Here is a 24,778-nt window from a genome sequence, read left to right as displayed (position 1 = left end):
GACCCTTCAGGAGTCATATTTAAGGGCAGGGGTAATTCTAACACTCCGAGTCTGGCCTAACAGTCTCCAACGCAAGACCTACCGTTACCAGTGGTCTCTTGGTTTCCTTCGTGATGTTCTTTGGGAAGCGCCACACCTGACTGAGGCCCACATATTAGGTCACACGCTTCTTGGGGGTAGAGCACCCTGTGACCCAGCACCCCCAGCTTCCCCAGCTCTGAGTGGAAACGCTCCCTAGGGTGGTAGCAAGACCGCCCACCATTGGTCACACGGCTTGACTCTGTAGGGGGCGGTAGAACATTGCGATTAACTGAAGGTTTCCAGAGACAGCTGCGCCGGTCCGAAGCCCACCTCTCACTCACCACCAGGGTCGCTTCGGGCAACTAATCCCCTCGGCCATGTGGGGACTGCCATGGCCCATCTTTTGTGGGGTCCTTACAAAGATCAAGCAAGTTGGTTTTCATGAGGCGTTTATTTACAGCGGTCAGTGTCACAAGGTAAGTATGAGTCGCTTTTATTATCACCGGCAAAGCGTTTTCGTTGGTTTATTTGACAAGCTCTTGGAAAACATTTTTTTTTCCTCTCTCTGGAAATCTCTTTGGAGGCTCTTTAGATGTCTAACTTCCAGAAGATCTGTCAGTTATCTCAGCCATCACTGCTGGCCTGCCTTGGACTCCCCTGCTTCCTTCCACGTAGACAGCAGGAAGATTCTCCCATCTCGGTATATCTTGCTGATTTTCCATTTCCCTTCATGTCTAATGATCTCTCTCGGAAGTGTGAGCTTTCTCAATGCCTACCTTTGTATGTTCAGAATAAACCAACCAGACGCTTTCAAACCCCGCTGGGCTGGGCTTTGTTTTCCTCCCAGCTCCTAGACGTCCCTTTGGGCACTGACTCAGTGATGGTGGACCCTTGGGCTGAGTAACTGGCCTTCTCTGGAGGCCCGTGGAGTTTCGTGGGGAGGGCAGGAGAGGAAGAGGGCAGAGGGGAGGCTTTCCAAAGACCGACCCATGCTGTTGACAAGACAACAGTAGCACACAGCCCTGAGGTGGAGTCCGAAGGCCAGGCTTCACCCAGGGAGGCTGATGCCTGCCCTCCTCCTTCGGAGGGTGGGTGCATTTATTACCCCGGGAGAAGAAAGTCCCAGAGTACGTTTGCTCTAAAACCCAGGGCTTCCTCAAATCCTGGGTCAACTACCAGAGCAGTGGAAACAGGCTCAGTATAAAGCATCCCAGGGCCATAAGTTCAAAGTTTCTCCAGGCCTGGGGGTGTTTCTAATTCTAAGAGCCCCAGTAAGCCACCCTCTCCTCTAATGGCGGGTTCTCGTTCTAAAGCAGTGGAAGGAGCTTAGCAATTTTCACTTTCCCTCCCATTGAGCGGTGAGCTGGATCAACGTGTCTGCAGCTAACTTCAAAGGTCTCTCTGGTTTTTGTTTTTGTGCAGTAACAATAATCATCAACATACAGTATTCACACACACACACACACACACACACACACACACACACATCAACTGCTCTGATTCAGGTGCTACCATCTCAATGTTAGGACACAGTATAGGTGGGGTCTAATTCTGAAAACAGCCCTGACTTAATAAATTTTAAAAAAGGAAGCCTTCTGTATGCCGTTCTACAATACGGGAATGTGGCCCCAGATGGTTTCCACTTGAATTCTGGGAAACACAGGGCCAGGTGGACACTAATGGTTCTTGCAATGTTAAACCTGTTTTGTCCCAGGTTTTCAGAGAGAATAAAAAAAAAATGTAGAAAGAAGGATACATCTGGGGCTCATGTTCCCACCGACCTTAGCGCTCTATGGGTGCTTTCAATATGGCCATGTTCCCCAAATCAAGCATTTACTTGAAGGACCTTCAATGAGGCCCCCTGTGAAAATCTTTTCTGCATGGGTCCCACACACCTACAACCCATGATCAGAAAGGGGTGTACTTAGGGTGAGCAAGATCAGGGTCCCAAACTCCTGGGCTGGGCTGCTACAGAGGAAGAAGGGGAATTTGAAGAGACATACCCAGCCCATCACCTGTCCACGTCATAGGCCTGCCTTGACTTTGGGGTGGTGGAATGAGGGAGTCAGGAGGGAACTGGCACCGTATCCCTGCACCCCACACCTTCTGACCACCCCCCTCCACCTATCCCCTGAGGTGTGGAGGTGCTCCTGTCTGGCTTTCCATCTGAAAAGCAGGCTTGGAGGGCCGCCTGGGCAGCTCTTGGTTTTCCTCCATCCCATTCTCCTGGGTGGAGAAAAGGTAGCTCCCCTGGGCAAGCGAGAGGAGACTTTGCTGCTCCCAATGGGGGCGATGGGGAAGCTGAGATGACTTCTGGGACATTCTTGGTGACAAGAGGGTAAGACCCTGGGAAGCCAAAGAAAGAGACGCTTTCCTAGGCAAGGCACTGTCAGGGACAGAGGTGAAGACAGGGCTGGGGATTTTCTGAAAGTTGGGGACATTTGGTTCCGACACATCCTGGGTGAGAGGAGAGGTCTCACTCTCTCCAGGCCAAGGGACCAAGGACAGAGGGGTCTCTGCTCACTGTCCTGCTGGGAGGCTGGCTCTGTTCTTCCATACTTGGGCCCCATGTTCCATCCCCTGGGGCCTTCCCTCCAGTGTTTTCCAGGTCACAGTGGCTCTGGGAATGGGGAAGAAGCCCACAGTACCAGAAGTACCGACCCCAGGGAATTCCCGTGCAAGACCTCAAAAGTGGGAGCTATGGGGCTAGGCGAGTCCTCGTTGCTTAGTGTGGTGGTGTATTTGGTCATCTTGGCAGTGAATGAGTCCGGGAATATAATGGCAGAGGAAGGAGGCCCCACAGGGACGTACTGCCCCAGGAGAGAATAGTATTCACTGTCGGCAGGATGATATGGGAAAAGGTGGGGATTGTCGGTAGGTTGTGTACCCTTTTGGGAGGGGGTAGAGGATTTCCCACTAGGCTCTGGGCAGGTGGGAGCAGAGCCGGGGGAGGTACAGGTACCTGTCCCTGAGGCACGGGCACATTTCCCCCGCCCGCCTCCCTCCCTCGACACAAGCAACAGCCTCTTGTGGTGGGAGCGTCCCTAGGTAGGGCTCTGCCTGCAGCCTCTGCCCTCGACCCACACTTGAGTCTCTTTGGCAAATGAATAGCAGTCTCTCACAACTGAAGTCTTCAGGGACAGGGACAGCCTGTGGTCTGCAGGAAAGGGAGACAGGCTGGGCAGGGACGAGGACAGGCCAGACAGACGTGGGCGATGGCAGAGGAACTCCAGAAGGGGCAGGAGGCACTGCTGGGCTGCCACCAGCCCAGAGCCTGGGCACGGGGGGCCCTGGAGGAGCGGCCCCACCCAGGCCCCACTGCAGGCCACCCTGATCAGGAGATCTCATTGCCAAACACCTCTAGCACAAGGGGCGTGAGCTTCATGCTATTCTCGGGCTGGAAGGAGAGCGAGCGGTACTGTTTGGAGTGCTCCTCGTTGAGGCTTCGCAGGTCAGCCAGCTTCTGGATCATCTTGGCATACAGCTGGTGGCTGCCTGGGGGTGGGTGGCGGCAGCGGATGTAGGTCTGCAGCGTGTTGGAGAGGCGATCCTGAATGGCTTCAACCAGCTTGGCATCTTGTACCCCAGGTCGGTCTGTGTCACAGGGAGCGGAGGGAGACACAGGCGTGCTCAGCTGAGTTCCTCGCCGCTCAGTTTCACAACATCCATCCACACAGACACCCCGTCAGCATCCCCCCCCCACCCCGATGACGTCCCACCGCATTGGGGACCACGTCCTCTGTTCCTGCCCCCACCTCACCTCACTCCTCTGTCTCTAGGTTCAGCCTTTGATGTTCAGATCCCCCATACTGGCCCACAGATCTTCCCTCTCCCCGGAAGTCAGCTCTCCCCTCTTAGATCATCAGGGAACAGACTCAAAGCCCTTCCTGGAGAAGGCTGTCCCTGACACCCCGCTCCTCCCTGCTCCAGATCTACCTCAGGATCTCTCTTGTGGTATCACACCACCTTCGTATTCAAAACCCTCATCATATTGCGAATGAGCAGAACCTAGCATTCGCTTCCCCCCAACCTTCATGAGAGGGAAGTCTAGCCTGTTTGCTGAGACTCCCTGTGCCTTGCCCAGTGCCTGGCCATAGTTAAGTGCTCGTAAATCATCACCGAGTGTGTGAGTGAGTGAGTGCGTGCCAGCTTGGCGCCAGGAGTGGAGTCTGTGTCTATCGCTTGGGCCTTCAGCCTGGGAAGGCATCGCTGGGCACAGATCACTAGTTTGTTCCCCGTGTACACGTGGTCCAGGCTGAGTCAGGACTGTTAGACTTTACCACCATCTCTAAGACCACAGCAACTTCCTCCTTAGTCCCCCCCCCCCCCCCCCCCCCGCCCCCGGATCACAGCCCACAGCCTCCAAAATCAACCCAGGCAGAAGCATCCATGGTTCCACAGGGTTTGTGCCCTGCCTCTGAGGAACCTCAGGTGACAGGAAAGTTCATCCCGGTTCACACAAGAACAGAGCCTGAGTATGGGCAACACCCAAGGCCTATGCGTGGCCCGTGGAACCCTGTTCCTCTGGTTCCTCAAAGTCCTATGAATCACCCTGGCCTCCGCGGGACGAAGCCGCATGTGCCGAGGGACCCCTCCACGTGCCATACGGGGGCCATGCAAAGCCAGCAAAGTGAGCACTTACTTCCTTATTTGCCTTCCATGTTCACCCCTCCCTCAGACTACCCTGCTGGCTCTGAGCAGCCCCTTATCGCTTCACAGTCCCCACCAGGTCCCAGGTCTCTCCGTCCCTCCCTGCGAGGCTCCATACCTGGGGAGACAATGCAGATGGCCATGAGCAGGACGTGCTCCTCCTCATGTAAGTTCAGCTTCTTCAGCCCCACCTGGAACTTTATGAGGGGCTCAATCAGCTCCAGGGTGTGCCCAGCTGTGAGAGAAGAACCAACAGCATGAGAGCAGAATCGCCCGCCCTGGCTGAGTCCGCTACCGGGCATCCCCCCTCCCCTCCCCCCCCCCCCCCCCCCCCCCCCCGCCACCCCTCCAACCTCCCCTCCTCCCCTCCCCTCCCCCCCCTTCTCTCCCTGCTGTTACTCAGTTCCCTTCCCCGTGCCTGGTCACAACCCCAAGGGCCCACAGGCCGCAGAGCCCGAGCCTGGGAGCTGGAGCAAACCGAGGAGGAAGGAGTCCCACCGCACCTTTGGTGACATCGCCGACATCATACTTGTAGTCCTGGCTGCCGCAGTCCCAGGACATGTCATCCATGGTGAAAGACTGATTGGAGCGCAACATGATGACCTCGATGGCACTTGACTTGAGCAGCACGATCTGGTCCTCGGAGGTGAGATCCCTGGTGGGGAAGGCAGGGAGGGAGAGGTCAGGTGACCAGTAAAAAAAAAAAAATCTTCAAGTCACAGGCCCCTGTGCAGTGTTTGGACAGGCATATCCTGGAAGGGAAAAGAATGTGTCTCGGGGAGAAGACACCAAGCCTTTTCAATGACTGGTGGCGGAAGCTACAATGGGTGGGAAGAAGGGACAGCCAAGGAAAGCTCCATGTGCCGGGGGGTGCAACAGAGGCTTGTAGAAGGTGTAACCAGAGTCACCGTCAGCTCTTCAGGTGTCCGTTCCTCCTCAGTAGCACGCTTAGCCACCTCTGTCTCCAGGGCAGCGCCCGAGTCCTTGACTTCCTCCCTGCTCCCACGAGGTCTGCCCTGGCTCAGAGCGCCATGGCTTTTGCCTTTGGTGTATGCGTGGAGGCCAGAGGTCGATGGCCAATGTCTTCTACTGGACACTGTGTCTGGAGACCAGGTCACTTGCTGAACCCAGAGCATGCTGCTCCAGACTGACTGCCTGGCTAGTGAGCCCCGGGGATCTGCTTGCCTCCGTGCCCTAGCACTGGGGTTACAGAGGCATACTGCCACATCTGGCTGTTATGTGCGTGTGGGGGATCCGAACTCAGGCGCTCATGCTTATGCAGCAGGTAGTTGATCTGCTGAGAAATCTCCACGGCTGTGCTGGTTTGGCTGAAAATGACCCTCATAGGCTCATATATTTGAATGCATAGTTACTAGAGAGTGGAGTGTTTGGGAAGGATTGGGGGGTCTGGCCTTGCTGGAGTAAGTCTGGTCATGTTGGAGGAAGTGTGTCACTGGGGGTGGGCTTTGGGGTTTAACGAGCCCAAATCAGACCCAGTGATTCTCTCTCTGCCTGCTGCCTGTGGATCCGGATGTAAAGCTCTCCACTACTGCTCCAGCGCCACGCCTGCCTGCTTCCTGCCATGATGATCATGGACTAACCCTCTGAAACTGTCAACAAGTCCCCAGTTCAATGTGAGAGTTGCCTTGGTCATGAAGTCTCTTCACAGCAACAGAACACTAACTAAGGCAATGGCCCTCTCCATGGTTTGTGCAACAGCCTCCTACTGGAATCCCAGAGTCTCAAGTCTCTCACTCATCTTTCCTATTGCTGATACCGGGCAATGCCATTCTTGTGCCCGAGATCCTTCCTAGGATCAAACGCTCCGAGATCAAGCCCAGACTCCACAGTTTGGCTCTGCTTGGTCTTTCCGGGCCTCCTTCCCATTACAAACGCCGCCACCCCTCCGTTCTTGCAACACGGCGGCGGCCGCTCTGCATTCAATTGCGATGCACTCCTACACGTCAGGTCTTTGAGGATGCACGGTTTCGGCCGGGAACAACCCTTTCTTTTAATTCTTCTACGACATTAATTTGTCTTGTGTGCATATGGAGGGATGTATGTGGGTGCCTGAGCCACAGGGCGTGGGTGGAGATCTAGGGACAACTTGGGGGAGCCTCTTCTCTCTGTCTACCATGTGGGCCCCGTGGATCGACAGCAAGACCCTCTACCTTCTGAACCACCTCACCAGGTTCAGAAACACCTTCTTTTAATGTTCCATCACACTTTTCTGGTCTCAGAACCAAGTGTGATCTTCCGATGGTCCCCACTCCCAGCTGTCCAGCCCGATCGCCCGAGTCGGTTCTTTCTCTGTCACCAGTGTGCGTTGATGATGCTCACCGTTCCCCCTTCCCTTCCTGGGCCTGCCTCGGCCTCTGCTTGCTTTGCGTCCTGGACTCTGGGGTTCTACGGAGCCCAGGCTGGCTGGAGTTCTCTCTGCCTCCTGAGAGCTGGGATTACCACTCCCAGCTCTATGTTTTGTTTATAAGTCACTTGAGAGCCAACACCATCTCTTAATTGCGTTATTGTTTCCCACAGGACGATCACTGACTCCTGAGTACAAGAGGATCAATAAACATGTCGCTGTGACAAGAAGCCAACCATTGCAGCCTTCTGAGTCAAGAGCTGGGCTTGTCTGAGCAGTGGCCGGGAAATGCAGTTGACAGGCCAGCTTGCTTCTGGCGCTCCCTCCTTTCTTTTCCTGACTGTCTAGACTCCTCTGTAGGAGTCTCTTCTGCAGACAGGCTAAAACGCTTTCTGCAGCGCGGTAGCATGTAAGCGCGGGGAAACAGACCATCCATGATGGGAAGTGGAAGGCTTCCAGGGTCAGGCAGCTAGCCAAGGGTCAGGACTGAGAAACTCCACAGGTACTCCAGTTGGAAGGCTCCCGCTGGAGACCGCCTGGCTGGCTGCACTCCAGCATGCTTGATGAACAGTTGTGACATGGCCGATTCCTCCACGAGCCAAGCTCACAGCCTCTGGATCCAGCTGTGAGACTGTGGGCTCCTGAATCAATAGCCTCTTCATCTATTGAGCTACAACCAATAGAACCACAGAATACCTGTGCATGTTCTGAGGGCACACAGAACCAGACTCCTCTGCTAGCTGTGAGAACTCCTAACCACAGCCAACTGAATGGTTTTATTTTAACATTTTATAATAACTTATTATTATTATCACCATTGGGTGTGGTGGGGGTGCACGTGTGCTATAGCATACTCCTGAAAGCCAGGGAACAATTTTGGAGAATCAGTTTTCTCTTCCTTCACGGTGGATTCTGGGAAATTTGAACTCAGGGCGTCAGGCTTGTGCGTGAGGCATTTTAACCTGCTGAGCCATCTGAGATCTCCAGCCCCCTGAATTTTTTTTTTTTAAAGATTTATTTATTTATTATGTATACAGTGAGTGTTCTGTCTGCAGGCCAGAAGAGGGCACCAGATCTCATTACAGGTGGTTGTGAGCCACCATGTGGGTGCTGGGAATTGAACTCAGGGCCTCTGGAAGAGCAGCCAGTGCTCTTAACCACCGAGCCATCTCTCCGGCCTCCCTGGATTTGTTTTTAAAGAGAACTACCGTGTCCTTCTTTTATCTTCTTTATCTTCGACAAAAAGGCTAACAATATGGTGTCTAAATGCTTCTCAGTACAAATACTTAATGCACAATAAAAAAGTAAAAACGAACCGGGCGCAGTGCTCCATGTCTGTACTAAGATTCAGGAGGCTGAAGCAGGGGAGATTAGCCTGAGTTTGAGTCCAGCCTGGGCTCCATCATAAGTTCCAGACCACTCTGTGCTTCAAAGTGAGACTCAGTGTCAAAAAAAGGAACAAATGCTGACTCTGCTTCCGTTTGAGTTCTGGCTCACTAATAAATCTTTGGGAACGACAGGAAAAGTATAAAAGCAAACAAAAATTAAAAAAAAAAACCAGCTTAGCTCTTAGTAGGCTGTGTACTGTTGCAGCACAGCAACATATAAGGCATCTTGGTCACTTCTCACGCCTGCTGCTGTCCCGTGTGACCGTGAGGACGGTCTTTACTCGGAATACGTGTCTAGAAGTGAGCAGTCATGCCTCCTGCTTTGAAAGACACATTTCAATAGAATCAGTGTTTCTTGTGATCCAGACACACGACGGCTGTGAGGGAAACCTACAAAGACCCCACTTTATCCTCAGCTGGGAAATGCAGGGACTTTCTAAGCATGGTTCCCAGGAACCTGGGGAAGGGGCTTGTTCTGCTAAAGCAAGTACCAGCCCAGGGCCTAGCCAAGTGTGGTCTCTCCCAGCCTACCATCAGTCACTATTCACATCTATGGCCACTTCTGGGCACCGCCTTGGAACGCTGCTGCTGTCTGGCCAGCCCCTCCCTGCCGGTCTTCCCATCTTCCCACGGTGTGGTACCTCCAGCAGGTTTCCAGCAGACCTCTTATCTCTCAGCAGCCATTGTTTACATGCTTATCTCTTCCATCAGACCCCGAGTCCCTGGAGGCCAGAGGTGGTGTCCTAATCAACTGCCATCCCTCAGAGTTTATACAAGAGAGCTGCTGGGTGGAAGCATACATGATGTGCCGGAGAGGGTGAGGGGAGCCTCTAGGGCCCGTGACTGGAGGCCACCCTGGAAATGGAGGTGGCTGTGAGGCTGCAGGCATTTAGTTCGTGGAGCTGGGCGTGAGGCTTGTACCCTCCTTCACTGGGTACAGCACCCTGGGCATGCTCAGTCTTTGTATCCATGGCTGCTCCTAGCCGTTTAGAAGCTGCTCCTGACCCTACCTCCTCCATGCACGGCACTAAGAGAGAGGCTTGCGGGTGAGCTGGAGCAGACAAGGGAGGGGAAGCAGAGCCAAGGGAACACCGCCGTGCCGTGCACGCCCAGAACAGTCCAGGAAGTCCTGCCCTAGGTTGGTCCCATGCCCGTGCCCATGTCGGAGTCTCATCCCAACCCCAGTCCCCTCACCCACACAGACGTCTCCTCCCGCCTTCCCCCACCTGTCTCCCTCGCCTTCGGGCAGCAAGATCAAAGTTGCCAAGGCCGCAGCTACTGTTCTCAGAAAAACACAGCCCCTTAGTGTGGAAACCACAGACCCAGAGAGCTGCCGGGCTGGCTCCCACCCAGGTGCCGCACCCCTTCTGCCGCCTGGTCAGGGTATCCACATTAGTGTACTTCCAGAGCTCCGGCGAAGGCCTGGCCCGTTTTTCTTATAAAACGATCGCCTGAGACGTCTCAGGCCATGCCGAAGAAAGAGAAGCTGACCCGAGGGGGTTCGGGACCAACGTAGCCCGTTTTTCAGCGATGCCTGGGTGGCTCCGGTGTCTGCTCATGTGTGGTACCTCGCTTTAGCCATGACTACAGGCCTACGCTAGGGAACCCTGCGAGGAAATGGGGCCCGAAAGGAAAGGAAGGTGTAGATTGTCTCAGCCTCGGAGAGAAAAATGGAGGAGAGAGTAAATAATAAGAACTAAAGATATGGGGTTTGGGGGACAGAGGCTGAGGTACTCAGGAGAGGGGACTGTTGGGTGGTCTGGAGGAATGATGTTTTTCCTGCCTCTACCTCCTCCAGACACCAAACTTGAGCATCTAGAGGGGCGCCTCAGGGGCCACCTGTCCACCCTGCCCCCCCCAACTACACTGAGGAAAGACTTGCTAATAGAGGAGTGCGTGCCTCAGAATCAGGTGGAAGCCAGCTGCTGCCAGAAGGACTTCAGTACCTTGCAGTGCTTTGTTTGGTTTCCAGTTGTTTACACGAAACAAGACTTCGGAAGGCACGGAGTTTGCAAACAGCAGCGTGAGGCATGATTGAAGGAGTTGGAACTTGTGCTAGACACAATGTGCTGCCGGTTCCACGGCCAAGCTCTCGGGGTGAGCCAGGCCTCATTCCACGCAGGAGACTCGGTGTGCCCACCCGGCTGACAGACAGGCCCGCGGCCCTGTCGCCACGGCAGAACGTGTAGTTCCGGGGGTTGGGTGGGTGGGGGGAGTCTCAACACGGCTGCTTGTGGTGTTTCTCTTCTACATGTTAGTCACACAGATTCCGTCTGAGCTGGCGAGAGGAATCAGCTGTCTGCTGGCCAAAACCAGCTGGGAGCTGCCGTGTGAGCTCTGGGAACTGCCGGGGTTGGGAGGATGGCATGGTAGCTTAGACAATAACGAATTGTTTTCCTTCACAGCGAAAGGCTGACAAAACCACGGAAAACACCTCATACCAACCTCTATCTAAAGGCAGCTGGAGTCAAGTCACTTGCAGCCCCCAGAACGTGGCACTGGACCCTAGTCTCAGCATCTGGAGGCAGTCTGGCCTTAGCTTTGCTACCATGGATAGGAATGACGACATTGCTTTGTATTGACTGACTTCTCCCTATTTCTTGACCACATTATATACAGGTTTTATGGAAACATACCCAATGAACTTTTGGAAACAATAAAGAGATTGAATATACATAAATACAGATATATATATATATATATATATATATATATATATATATATATATATACAATATATATACATAAATACAAATATATATATTTGGTTTTTTCGAGACAGGGTTTCTCTGTGTAGCTTTGCGCCTTTCCTGGAACTCACTTGGTAGCCCAGGCTATATATATATATTAAAAGTGACAATACTGTATTTTTTTCCTGGTTTTTGGAGACAGAGTTTCTCTGTGTAACAGTCCTGCCTGTCCTGGAACTCACTTTGTAGACCAAGCTGGCCTCGAACTCACTGAGATCTGCCTGCTTCTGCCTCCCAAGCGCTGGGATTAAAGGTGTGCACCACCAACACCTGGCTAAAAATAAACTGGATTTTTTTTTTTTTTTTTTGGTTTTTCAAGACAGGGTTTCTCTGTGTAGCTTTGCACCTTTCCTGGGACTCACTTGGTAGCCCAGGCTGGCCTCGAACTCACAGAGATTCGCCTGCCTCTGCCTCCCGAGTGCTGGGATTAAAGGCGTGTGCCACCACCGCCCGGCTGGATTTTTTAAAATACTGTATTGTTTTAAGAATATTTAATTCAGATATAAGTGGCATACATATATGTATACACACACAAGGGGTGTGTGTGTGTGTGTGTGTGTGTGTGTGTGTATGTTCAAATGTGTATACACATATGTGTAAGCATATGTGTGGAGGGCAAGTCCAGGTAGCCAACTTGCCCCGGGAATCCCCTCTGCCTCCGAATGCTGGGGTTACAGGGATACCACACTAGCTTTTTTTTTTTTAAACCTTTATTTTTATTTTATGTGTATGGGGGTTTTGCATACCACAAGCATGCAGTACTTGAGGAGGCCAGAAGAGGTCATTAGATGCCCTGAAACTGGAGGTACAGACAGCTGTGGGCTGCCATGTGTGTGCTGGGAACGGAACTTGGGTCCAGTGGAAGAGCAGCCAGTGCTCTTAACTGCTGAGCCAGCTCTCCAGTCCTGGCCTGGATTTCTTACGCGGGTACTAAGGACCTGAACTCTGTTCTTCATGCTGTGTGAGTGTGCTCTTAACCACTGAGTTCTCTCCCCAGCTCCACGTGTCATTATTATTAAGGCAAATTTAGACATGAGTGAGCAAGGTCTGTGTGAAGGCGTCTGTAAGGCAGAATGCTTACTCTGGTACAACTCTTTATCTCCACCTGTTTTGGTAAGAAGGGCTTAGTGCGATTAGGAGATGGCATTTTGATACAGATTTGGGTGAGGAATGGCCAAGTTACAGATGCCAGGGAACCTGCCTCCCGTTTTCTAGGATTCCTGCTTTCTTTCACAAGCCCAGACATCCTATACGTTCTCCTCACTGTCAGTTCATCCTGGCCTTGGAATTGCAGGGACCTTGGAGGCTGAATCTAAAGGGATGATGTGAGGACTCTGCAGCGAGCCATCTGCAGGGAACAAGGGAACAACTCCTTGGCCTGGTTCTGACCCCCTAACAGGATGCTGGCGGGCCATGAAGCCCTGGTGGGATGTCATTCCGCCATCCAGAAAGGGAGCAGCAGAGTTGCTCTTACAACTGTCTCTCCACATATCGCTGGGCAGCTCCATGCGCTAAAGTACAGTCCTGGCCTGGTCCAGAGGTCCCGGGGTAGGTGCTCTGGGATGGGCCTGAGGCTGTCGTCGGGGGAAGCAGTAGATCGCTAGGTATCGTCTAGCTCCACACAGGATTCTGACAGTTTCCCACACATCACAAGAGTTTCTTACCTGAATCCTGGGATCATCTTGGCAAAGCCTATGACCTTCTGGATGCTGTAGCTGACAAGGTCTGCCAGGTGGGGCAACATGGAGAGCTGGGACAGGTCCAGACTCACAGAAGCATCATCAGACTCTTCTTCATTCAGATCCAGGTTGGAAAAGCTGGACGGTTCCATCATGTCTGGGGAAGACGATGAACAAGAGGGAACGACTTAAGGACACCGGCCAGCCCCTCCTGTGAGGACCTCGTGTGCGCCGGAGGCAGAGTCAGCTGAGGACCCCATAGTGACTGTCTTCCCCCAGGGCTGTTCTACCTCCCCAGGTTCTCTCCGGGTCTCTCTCCATCTCTTACTTTAGCTCTTTGAGACTGGAAATCCAAAAAGCCAGAGGCACTCTGGGAAAAAGTCCCTCTGAGCTATCATTTTGCAAAGCATACAGTCTTCCCGACAATTCAATTAAAACTGTGTTGGGACCCCTCAACTCAGGGGCAAACGCTCACTTCCTCAACCCATGAGGCCAAAAGCACGCTTCTGTTCTGATCAAGGAAGTACACGGTAGAGAATATTTACATTTTCCAGCTATACACTGGAGACAAATATAACGTCGGTGCTGGTATCTGTGAGGACTGAAGCACTGGGAGACTCTTAGGCAGCAAGGGGTGCTGCCGGAGATGTGGGACTCTGCAGGTCACCTAAACAGCTATTTGAAAAAGGACAGAAAAGCCTCCAGTTGCTGAGTGTGCTCATGTGAACCTGCAACACCAGCTCCAAGAGGTGGAGACGAGAGGATGGACAGTTGGAACCTTCGATTTTGTTTTGTATTTTGAGACAGGGTCTCACTATGTATTCTTGGCTGTCCTGGAACTCACTAGGTAGATCAGGATGGCCTGGAACTCACAGAGATCTGCTTCTGTCTCTAGCAGTGATTAAGGGTGTGCCCCCACCAAGAGAGAAAGAAAGAGAGAGAGAGAGAGAGAGAGAGAGAGAGAGAGAGAGAATAACTATGTGTAGAATGATTCCACTTCCATGCATTCAATTATAAGAAAAAAAATTGCAATAAGTATAAATATTTACCCAGGAGTAAAACTAGAAAGCTAGGAACCAATCTAGATATCCAACAGTAGGGGATTTGGGTATGTTATTATAGTTCAGAACACTATTCAGTCTTTAAAAACTTCAGTCTTAAGTTTTTAAAAATGTTATCATTCCTCAGTGGTGGTAGTGATGGTGGTGATGGTGGTGGTGGTGGTTGTGATGGTGGTGGTTGTGATGGTGGTGGTGGTGGTGGTGGTGATGGTGGTGGTGGTGATGGTGGTGGTGGTTGTGATGGTGGTGGTTGTGATGGTGGTGGTAGTGATGGTGGTGATGGTGGTGGTGATGGTGGTGATGGTGGCGGTGTGTGTGTGCACGCGCGTGTGCCGCAGCATGCACATGGAGGTTAGAGGACAATTTTGTGGAGCTGTCGCCTTCCGTCTTTGTATAAGTTCCAGGGGGTGGAACTCAGGTTGTCGGGCACAGCAAGTGCTTTACCCACCAAGCCGCCTCTGTGGTCCCCAAACCACCGTCTTGACACAGACTGAACAATGTGGAGACTTAACACAACGTAATATTCAGAAATCTTTAGGTGCATTTTTTCTATTTAACTTGGACGGGTGTTTCGCCTGCCTGTACACCTGTGTACCCCATGAATGCCTGGCTCTGGTAGACGTCAGGAAAGGGCAGTGGAGTCCCTGACATTGGAGTTTGGTGCAGCCGTGAGCAACACGTGGATGCTGGAAACCAAACTTGGTTTCTCTGCGAGAGCAACAAGTGCTCTGACCTGAGCCACTCCCCAGCCTCCACGTTGCACCGCTAAGACAAGGGAACAAGTCCTCAGGCCACGCAGCACAATTCCGCTTCTGAAGGGAATCGGAAAGGCGTGTCAAGGTGTTGACAGTAATTTCCTTTGAGCAATAGGATTGAAGATTATATTCTGCAACAAAATGTATTGATCTACATTTTCTAAATATCTATGGTGAATGTGTATAACTTTTGTGTCGTAATTTTAAAATAACATCATTTTACCTTTCTGAGTTTGTAAATATATGATACGGAACATACCATTGGTGGGTGTAAGGACCTTGGACCAATGAATTTATGAAAAGCTTAAAATCACCAGCACCCAGGAGGCCGAGGCAGGTGATTTTCTATGAGTTCTGGGCCAGCCTGGTCTACATAGCAAGCCCTAGGACAGCCAATGTTACATAGTAAGACTGTGTCTCAAAATAAAATAAGAAAATAAGAAAATTACTTAAAGGACATAAATAATCATGAAAAACTAAAGTACTGTTTGTCCCTAACTGGGACAATGGCTATGTCGTCGGATGGATGAACATTGTAGGGGTGGGGTGGGAGGGTGGGGGGATCCCAATGAGGGGAGGGGGGAGTGCCTGTCACAAGCCACGCCCAGTGCTCTTCTTTCATGTCTGACCACCCCTCTCCCTTCATTTCTCTCTGTCCTGTTATCTCAGTCCACTTGGCATGAGCACTCCATTCCGACCCACGCACAGGTGTGCCACAGAGTCTGGAGGTCTAGTGTCTGAGGCTACAGTTACCCAGAGCGTGCATGGCGGGTGTGTGTGTGTGTGTGTGTGTGTGTGTGTTCCATCCCCACCTTCTTCTGGGTCCTGAGAGGAGGACACCAGAACTGGGTGAGAGAGAGAGAGAGAGGGAGAAAGGACAGGGCAGCATGAGGTAGGATGGATGAGGCAGGAGGATGAAGATGAATGTCTAAGAGGTTCCAAAGCAGGAAAGTACAACGTCCCAGACTCCCAGGCGTTGAAGGTGGAGGTACCTGAGGCCACAGTGCTTGGCTCCCCCAGTGCTCGGCCGTAAGGCCCCTCCCCGCATCACAGGTCATCTCCCCACATCCATTTCACCTTCCAAAGAGTCCAGGACCCAAACATCGAATAGTGACCTCCAGGTCACTCCAGGGAGGAAGTCAAGAGGCTGAGACTGGCTCAGAGGCTGAGCCTGGACTCAGAGGGCCGGCCCATCTGTGCAGCCAGAACCCCAGCGTGGTCTCTTCCCAGCGTGCCTCTTGCACAAGCCACCCCTCTTTCTGTGAAAGAAGGGCTGGATCCCCAGTAACACACACACAGTGTGCAAATGGAAGGTTTCTGTCCCTTCCCCCATAGCCTAAGGGCGAGAGGAGTGGACGCTTTCCCCCCCCAATTGCCAGGTAGAAGGGCTCCTTACCTAGTGAGGTGGTATAGAGGTCGGAGCTGGAGGAGGAGGAATCCCCGGAGAAGCTGAGTGTGGGTCTTGAGCAATAGCTGCCTTCACTTTCATTGGCACGAATCGGGGGCTGGAAGGTAAAGACGGGGTTCTCAGAGGTCGCTCTTTGGGGGCCATTCTCCCGCCTCGGAGAGCAAAGGCTTCCGGGAAGGTTTGCAAGGGGAAGGGATCAACCGCCCCCCCCCCCCACGCAGCCTCCACCCCTTCCCAGCTCCCTGACCCTCCATCCCTGTTCCCCATGCCCAGGCTACATCTGATTCTCCACTACCCTGGCTCAAAGCCCTGGGCCAGCAGACATACCCGGAAATCCCTGAAGTCAGCGTAGGTGGGGTCGTAGGTCTTGTGGTGGGCATCCAGCAGGATGGCTATGATGCGCTGCTGTTCCTCAGACAGCTTGGGCCTCAGGCTGTCCTTCAAAGCTTCTTCTTCCTTCCTCCTCATGATCATCTCCCGTTTACGCTGCACCTCCTCATCTGTCAGGATGACTGTAAGGGCAAGAGAGGGAGTCCGAGGGATGGCCCCAAACTCCTCCAGGATCCCTTCTCCACAACTAAAGGGCTGGTATGGGAGGGGCTGGTTAGCTCCTGACACTGGGGCTCCCGTGGGACACAGCTGCCAGGCCAGCTCCGATCCATGACATGGAGGAAACTGGGGGTTTTGTTTGTTTGTTTTTTTTTGTTTTGTTTTGAGACAGGGTTTCTCTGTGTAGTTTTGGTGCCTGTCCTGGATCTCGCTCTGTAGACCAGGTTGGCCTCGAACTCACAGAGATCCGCCTGCCTCTGCCTCCCGAGTGCTGGGATTAAAGGCGTGCGCCACCACCGCCCGGCGTGGAAACTTGGTTTTCTACAGTGAAAAGGCAGGGGCACGTGGGAGGAGCAGAGGTTTGTCTGGCAACTGGAAATCTACATTCTCAAGGACAAGTTGTGGGACCTTGGGACTTTATGGGCTTTTTATCTTGCTCATAAAAAGCAAGCAGTCTGGAGCATATGGTCTCTCCCAAGATCTCTATTGAGAGGAAGGTAGGGGAGGAAGAGAAGGAAGAAGAGGAGAAAACACCCTCGAAAAACTACCTGTTTTGAGAACTGGATGTGTACCTGGCATAAAGCCACGTGTTAGTCCTTGCCCATGCCTCACGGTCCAGGACTGTGTGGGCCTTTCCTGCTCTGGAAGCTGGGAAATGCTAGGAGAACCCCTTGAAGAGGCCATCTCCCCATTCTCATTTCCTGACGTGGAACTCAGCCATCTGCTCAACTCTAAACACCGTGAAAAGTCCTTGTCCTTTGCTTCTCCACACACACCATCCCTGTCCTTCAGTTTGGGTATGCTTGGGACTTGTGCTCAAGGAATGTTTTGAACCCTCTTGGAATCCTGAAGACTGGAGCCTCACAGCCCGGGTCTGGGCACTCCCTCCAGTTGGCAGCAGATAGCTGATCACAGGAGATGCTTTGCCACCTGAAAGCTGGTACAGGGGCTTCTACCATGGTGCCTGCCACCCTGTGCTGGGGCAGCTGCCTGCAAGGACGGGTGGGAGCAAGGATGCCTGGCACAGCAGCCAGGCAAACAGACCGCCTGGCCAGGGCATGCAGAGTCTGATGTTAGGAGTGGGTACGAGGGCCCTCAGCCTGTACCTACTTGCTCTGTGCTCCAGCTGCCAGGGCATCTGCCCACGGGAGTGTGGAGTTTCACAAGAGCAGGGGAAGGAACCAGAACCAGAGAGTACATGGGTTCTGGGTTTCAAGAAAAGCCCATTGAGCTCAGCCCGTCCTGGAGGCTGAGAGAAGAGGATGGGAGAAGTCATCAGGCGCTGAAGAAGTACCTGTGGTAGGCAGGAACTAAAACACCGGCACAGCAGGAAAGGGAAGTCTTTGAGAGAGCCGGTGCCTTCTTTTCCACAACCAAGGCACACAGCCCAAAGAACAGTGTTGGGAGGAAGCCACGCCCAGGAGGCTGACTCATCTGCCCCAAGAGCTGCCAGCCCTCCTCCCACGGAAGGTGTCTGCTCAGCCCCTAGGAGGTCAGGCAGGGATGGGGGAAAGGAGCTAGGAGCATCCCAAGGAAAGGAAGGGCCGAAGATCACGGCCTGTGGCACCATGGTCAGGTGTCCCGTCCCTCCTGCCCAGGTGAAGGGTGGGCAGGGTGAGAGATAGGAGCTCAGGAGGCAGGGCTCTTCCTGCCCCACTGTGGGCGTCCACAGGCATGCGGATCACCCTGGCAGATGTTGGTAGCCCTCCCAGGATTCTGTGATGTTATTCTCCTCCGTAGAAACTTCTGTATCTTCCCTGTTTGCCAGGACCAAATGGAAGTCAAAGCCTTTCATGATCTGGCTTAACTCTTTCCAGCCCCCTTCCTCAGCATCCTTGGACACAGCTTCTGTTCTAGGCATGTTGGCACTGAAGAGCTGTAAACGCGACCTGCTTACACGTTTGCGCTGGATGCCTGTCCCCCGGGTCTTCTCCACCCAACAACTACACATGGTCTTTCCTCGGTGGCCAGCTTTTGGACCTCTTTTCCACAAAGCCTTCCCTGATTTCTCTGTTCTGCTCTGAGCTCTTGTTCTTTGTGCCTCCTGCACAGTTAGTGTTTTCTACACGCATTGGTACCCGAGTCTCCCGCCCTTTGAGACTCACGGCTGGAGCAGGTTTTAATCCATGTTGACAGAGAAATTTAAGAACTCCAAGGCCTCCTTTCCTAGAGCCTAGGATGCCTAAGGACAGGGGTCATGGCTTACAATTCTTGTGTCACTTTGCACAGGTTAGTCGAGGGATTCCTGCCATGGAGCTTTGCCGTGTAGGGTGACACCAATGATCAAGGACATCCGCACAGAGCACGTGTACTGGGTGAGTCATTCTCACAGGCACTGAGAGAACCGCACCAGACTGTCTGCACTAACTAGGTAGCGTCAGGATTAGCTCTCATAGTGCGCAGGTTCACTGAGTAACCCATCAAAGCCGACCTCTTTGATTTAAATAATTGTGATTGAAACGCTTCCAAGACAGACTGATCTGTACGGACCACCTGACCCTCCATCAGCTTTTCTCAGATGATGCCTTCATCTGAGAGTTCCGGGAGAACTCCAGAGCTGTACACTTCAGGGCCTTTGTGATTTGGCATGGCTTCTGTCCACACCTCTGCTAAGTTATGGGTTGTCTCTGTTTATTGGTGCTTGCCTCTAGAGGTATGGCTTTCTTTCTCTTTCTCATTTTTATTTTATTTTAATTTGAGGAGTGTTTTGCCTGCATCGTGTACCATGTGTATGTCTGGAGCCTGTAGAGGCCAGAAGAGGGCATCAGATCCCCCTGGAACTGGAGTTACAGATGGCTGTGAGCTGCCGTGTGGGTGCTAGGAATCAAACTTAGATCCTCTGGAAGAGCAATCAGTACTCTTATCCAGTATTCTTATTTACAGAGCCATGGTTCTAGCCCCATGTGCCTTTTTTTTTTCTTGACAAGGTCTCGTTATGTAGCTCTGGCTGTCCTAGAACTTACTATGTAGACCAGGCTGGTCTCAAACTCAGAGATCCATCTGCTTCTGCCTCCCAAGTGCTGGATGAGTGTCAACCACATCTGGCCTTACTTCTGATCTTTTGGGACCTAGAATTTCTGGTGAAGTTTGGCATCATAAGAAGATAAGAATAATGTGTGACTTATTTGGCTTTTTAATGTAACAAGCATTATTAGAGGTATCCTTTGGGCCTGGTGGTGGTGGTGCATGCCTTTAATCCTAGCATTTGGGAAGCAGAGGCAGGAGGATCTCTGTGAGTTTGAGGCTGGCCTGGTCCATAAAGCAAGTTCCAGGACAGCCAGAGCTGTCAGAGAGAGAAACCCTGTCTTGGGGGAAAAAAAAGACCTTTTGCACATTGGCTCACTCTAACAGTCTTTTAAGGTAAGTATCATCATTATCCCCATTTTACAGGAGAGGAAACTGAGGTCCAGAGAGGTTATGTAGCATGTTCAGGGTAACACAGCTAACAATAGTAGAGTCAGCATTCAGACTTGGGCAGTCTGGTTCTGGAATAAATGAATAGTCATACCCACAATTCCATCTGTCTCTTATTATATCGAGCTGTAACTGCTCAGGAGGACTCTGTCTCTTCGACATGGAGTCCTGACACAAACTGTCCTCAGGAAAGCTAAAGAGTGTGAACAACCACAGGAACAAAGTTTGTCAGTGATTTACTTGAAGACAAAATTGACTTTGGAGACCAGTGGCATGGCTCAGGGGGAAAACCACAGTGGGTAAAGTGCCAGCTTGTCAACCCCAATGATGACTTGAGCGCAATACTGGGGACCCACATTGTGGAAAGAGAACTGACCCCCACAAGTTGTCCTCTGGCCTCCACACGTGTGTGATGACGCATGCCCCAGCTTAAATAAATAAACAAATAATTTAAAGTTCAGAGTTGACCTTTAACACCTCTCTTCCCGACTACTTGCACTGACTAGCAGCCACGGCCTCTCTGCTCAGGGAGGACTGGTGAAATCTGAGACTCGCTGGTTCCTGTCCGGAGCCTCCACGAAGCAACACTGACTACGGACAACTATACCTCATTCACGTATTCACACACACTGTTGTGATTTGCGAAAGAATTAGCTTACAGGGCTTATTAACCTCCTGGGATTTTAAAAATAATTTTCTCGGTGAGTTGATACTTAGGTGCTGCTACGACTGGCCGGAAGATGCGCTTTGGAAGCAAAGCCGGTGACCCAGTAACTGGGTTCTGGTGAGCTCTGCAATAGATGAGATTGAACATCAGTAGCTGGCTTTGGTCAGCCTGTACAGCCTTGGAGTCCCTTTCTCCACTTCCTTGCAAGTCCCTTGGGGGACATGAAATAGCTCGGCAGAAGTTATTTGCATGTAACATGTTTCCTACCCAGCAAAGCCTAGACTCGAGTTGGAAAGGCAAGATCTGCAAACACAGACAGTTTCGAAATATGAAGATGTCACCAGTGACCTCAGAACACCAAGGGAGAGGACATAACTTTTCCCCACAAACGAATGACTCAGACAATATCAGATTTAGGCTAAGCTTACTGATCTCTATAGATCTCTAAGATCTCACAGATCTTAGACGAAGCCTGTGGGGAGCTGATAGTCATTCATGTCACACATTTACGGAGCACCTCCTTTGTCCCAGGTACGGTACCGTGCAAATGTAAGGAAACTGGGCAGAAAAGATATGTGTATCTATGAAAACATTAAAGTTATCACAAGGGGTGGTTCTGTGCAGGACAGATGTAGCAAGATGCGCGAACTCAACTCTGTAGTCAGGACCCTGAAGCAGAGGGTTGAGGCCAGCCTGAGCTTGCACAGCAAGACCCTACCTCAAAAACAACAGGAATAAGAAACAAGCTTCAAATGTGAACTGCCTGGGACTTGAAAACAGAGGAAAGGAATCTTTAGAGGAACAATGCTCTCTTTAGTCTATTCCTTAGGGCTCCAGGCAGAGTGTGGGGAATGGATAAAGCTCTGACTCACTGGGAATGCCTAAGGAGTTTCCCTAGAGGGAGCCCATAGGCCAGACCTGGGGCAGAAGAGATGCAGATACCATGTTAGCTCAGAGGCACAGCAGGTTAATTCTCTTGACTTTTCTTAGCTGCTAAAACAAGTAGGAGTCACGTGCTTAGGGGCTGGTGGGAGAATTTAAGAAGAAAATGTGTGTTCCTTGATGTAGTATTTGGTGCCCAGCAGGTTGTCAATAAACACTGGTTCCAGCCTTTGTCCCCTTTCCATAAGCGACCCCTTCCCCTGCTTCCCTAGGAAGGGCCAGCTCCCTGCACTGACTAGAAGGGAGACAGTAGTTCCTAGTCTCTTTCTAGTAGTTTGAAAATAGTGAGATACTTGACTGTCTCTGAGAGGAGAGGCAAGGCCTGGGGGACAAAAGCCACTGCAGGGGATCAGCTCTAGAGGCTTCAAAGCCAGGGACTTCACACCCGGTTCTGCAAAGCTGGGTATCCCAAGACAGGAATTGCATCTCTTGGAGACAAGCTTCCCTCCTGAGCAGTGAGAGATGGTTCCATTCTAGCTGGGGCTCTGGCTGCTCCCCCTTCCCATCCCTCAGCTCAGGGAAGCTCTCTGCTGGAAGCATCAGAATGAAGGTAAGACAGGTATGTGAGATGCCACGGAGGACCCAAAGATGGAGCTCCAAAGCCACTTTGGAGGAGGTCATCCACTTCTGAATGGCTGGCACCATCGTGTGATAGCGTATATGGGGGGGGGGTGATTTAGCACTAGAGGGCTGGTATGCTCCTTGTGGGGTTCCTGGGGGTTCTAGAAAGGATCCTGAGTTGAGTTGTAGTCCCAGATCGCCACCAGCTTGCTTTTGGATCTCAGACCTGCTGTTTTGTCCTTTCTGGGTCTGAGAGGATCCTCATCTTACTGAACCCCAACAATGGAACCCAGAGCCCTTCTTGGATGGCAGGAACCTTAGGACACTAAGGGACTTTCTCCAAAGAGGTGTCCTGTGCCACAGAGGCAGGGCACCTCTGTGTGCTCACTTGGGCACAAGGCACAGACCAGGCCCCATTAAGAATGTTTGAGAACACCTAGGCAGCCTTGGGCCTCTGCCTCTCACTCTCCAGTATAAACACAGGAGGTGGGGTGGGGCACCGAGGAGGCAGCAGCAATGGCATGTCCAGACCTGCGTGTTCCTGTGGTGTGAGCAGCAACCGAGGTCTGGAAACTCCTTCCAGGGCTGCCAGTGTTGGCTGGGAGCTGGGATCAGGACTGAGGAGCCTTAGTGAAGGCCCTAGAAGGAGCGCCAAGGTGACTCTCTGCCTCCGCTGTCAGCAACAGAGCATTCCTTTCCTTTCCCTCGTGAAAGACGCTCTCATCCAGAGTCCTGTTCTGTGACTTTCGTCCGCTACTGACGTGTCTTCCTGGTTCCCGCCCCCCTCTTCCTCTTTCCTCACATCCCCATAGCCCAGAGGGCTTCACAGGGTGTCTGCAGGCCCACAGCTTGGCAAGGCATGGGCTCTGTCCTAGAGCCAGGGTTTGGGGTCTGGGTGTAAATGCTGACAGAATTGTGCACAGGGCGCAAGGGGCTTCTGTGAGGACCCAGGGCCTGTGCTCCAGCCCCGGAGGCCCCGCTGAGCCTTCCCCAGCCTCTGCTGGATTATATGGGTTCTCTCTTTAAGCACAGCTCCTTGAAGTATTCAACCACATTGCTCCATCCACACCCTCGGCCCTGGGCCAGGATCCTTAGGGCTGCAGAGCAGGTACCTCGGGGGAGAAACCTGGATGACAGTGACCATAGCCGTTTTGAGACCGCGGCTTAGCCCACTCGCCCGCCTGTCCCCTGGGTACTCACATTCCTTCATCATGCCGATGTCCACACAGCGCTTGAGCCGGCAGGCCTGGCAGTGGCGACGGTTGTCCTTGGTGATTCGGCAGTCTCCGTTGAAGGGGCAGGTGAACAGGGCCTTCCGCTTCATGCTCCGCCTGCCGAGAGAGCGCAACTCGGCACTGAGCCGCTGACCTGGCCCCTTAGTCCTGCCTAAGAGCAGCCATCGGGGGCGGTAACTATGGAGACCTGGCCACAAGGCCTCCGATGTCCATTTTCCATTCCCTTGGGCCACTCTCAGTGACCCTGAGCCCTGCCCTGAGCTAGGTATACCAACCAAAGACTAGCAGTTCACATTCATGGGAACATGAGGATTAAAATAACCACAATCCAGCCGGGCGGTGGTGGCGCACGCCTTTGATCCCAGCACTCGGGAGGCAGAGCCAGGCGGATCTCTGTGAGTTCGAGGCCAGCCTGGGCTACCAAGTGAGTTCCAGGAAAGGCGCAAAGCTACACAGAGAAACCCTGTCTCGAAAAACCAAAAAAAAAAAAAATAACCACAATCCTTGGGGTTGGGGATTTAGCTCAGTGGTAGGCATTGCCTAGCAAGCACAAGGCCCTGGGTTCAGTCCTCAGCTCTGAAAAAAAAAAAAAAAAAAAGATAACCACAGTCCTCAGACAACCAGACTGACTTGACCCACGGGTGGGGAAAAGACACCAGACTGGGGCTCCACAGCCACCACAAACAGTCACAGACCCTTGGGTCCACTCCAAAGACCATTGGTATGACTGCCTCACTCAATAGAGGGAGGGTCACTGAGGTTAAACTATCCAGTAAGAAACTAAGGCTTGGGCTGGAGAGATGGCTCAGAGGTTAAGGGCACTGGTTGCTCTTCCAGAGGTCCTGAGTTCAATTCCCAGCAACCACATGGTGGCTCGCAACCATCAATAATGAGATCTGGTGCCCTCTTCTGGTCTGCAGGCATATTATATACATAATAAATAAATTAAAGAAAAAAAAAGAAAGAAAGAAAAGAAACTAAGGCTTCAGATCTGAGAGTTGTAGGGATCTGAGGCCCGGCTTCTACCTCCTGGGACTGCTTTCAATCCCAGAAACTCAAAGTGCCCAACAAAGCCCTCAACCACACAGACCCAGACAGCTGACCCCTGAGCGCAGCTCAAGGCCAGAGGGGCCCAGGATAAAGGGCCGCGGTTGGCTTTGGACTTTGGCTCTGGTACCCTCCATCGATGACACTTCATATCCACGGGGTCAACAGCAGAGCTAGGGTTGAAATGACAGTAGGCAGTGCCAGGCTGTTAGGGGCCTAAAATTAGGCCACCCTGTCTCTCCTGTAAATGCTCAGCAAGACACTGAGTGGCGGGCCAGTGTCCACC

The 24,778-nt window shown here is 52.3% G+C and overlaps 1 protein-coding gene across 1 annotated transcript in view; it reads right to left on the bottom strand.

The window, feature by feature from the left end:
- Positions 1-453: 453 nt before the first annotated feature.
- Vdr (vitamin D receptor) overlaps positions 454-24,778 on the bottom strand; it is a 44,827-nt gene continuing 20,502 nt past the window's right edge. Inside the window, exons 4-10 of the mRNA XM_028891931.2 lie at positions 23,411-23,541; positions 16,405-16,589; positions 16,066-16,174; positions 12,839-13,010; positions 5,175-5,326; positions 4,790-4,906; positions 454-3,615 (exon numbers count right to left, since the gene is read on the bottom strand). Of these exons, the coding sequence (XP_028747764.1) occupies positions 3,356-3,615; positions 4,790-4,906; positions 5,175-5,326; positions 12,839-13,010; positions 16,066-16,174; positions 16,405-16,589; positions 23,411-23,541 (1,126 nt within the window). The 3' untranslated portion in view covers positions 454-3,355. The remainder of the gene's footprint in view (positions 3,616-4,789; positions 4,907-5,174; positions 5,327-12,838; positions 13,011-16,065; positions 16,175-16,404; positions 16,590-23,410; positions 23,542-24,778) is intronic.

Source organism: Peromyscus leucopus, chromosome 20 (genome assembly GCF_004664715.2).
Source record: "Peromyscus leucopus breed LL Stock chromosome 20, UCI_PerLeu_2.1, whole genome shotgun sequence".
In the NCBI taxonomy this organism is placed as follows: Eukaryota; Metazoa; Chordata; class Mammalia; order Rodentia; family Cricetidae; genus Peromyscus; species Peromyscus leucopus.
This window is presented reverse-complemented; position numbering and strand designations above follow the sequence as displayed.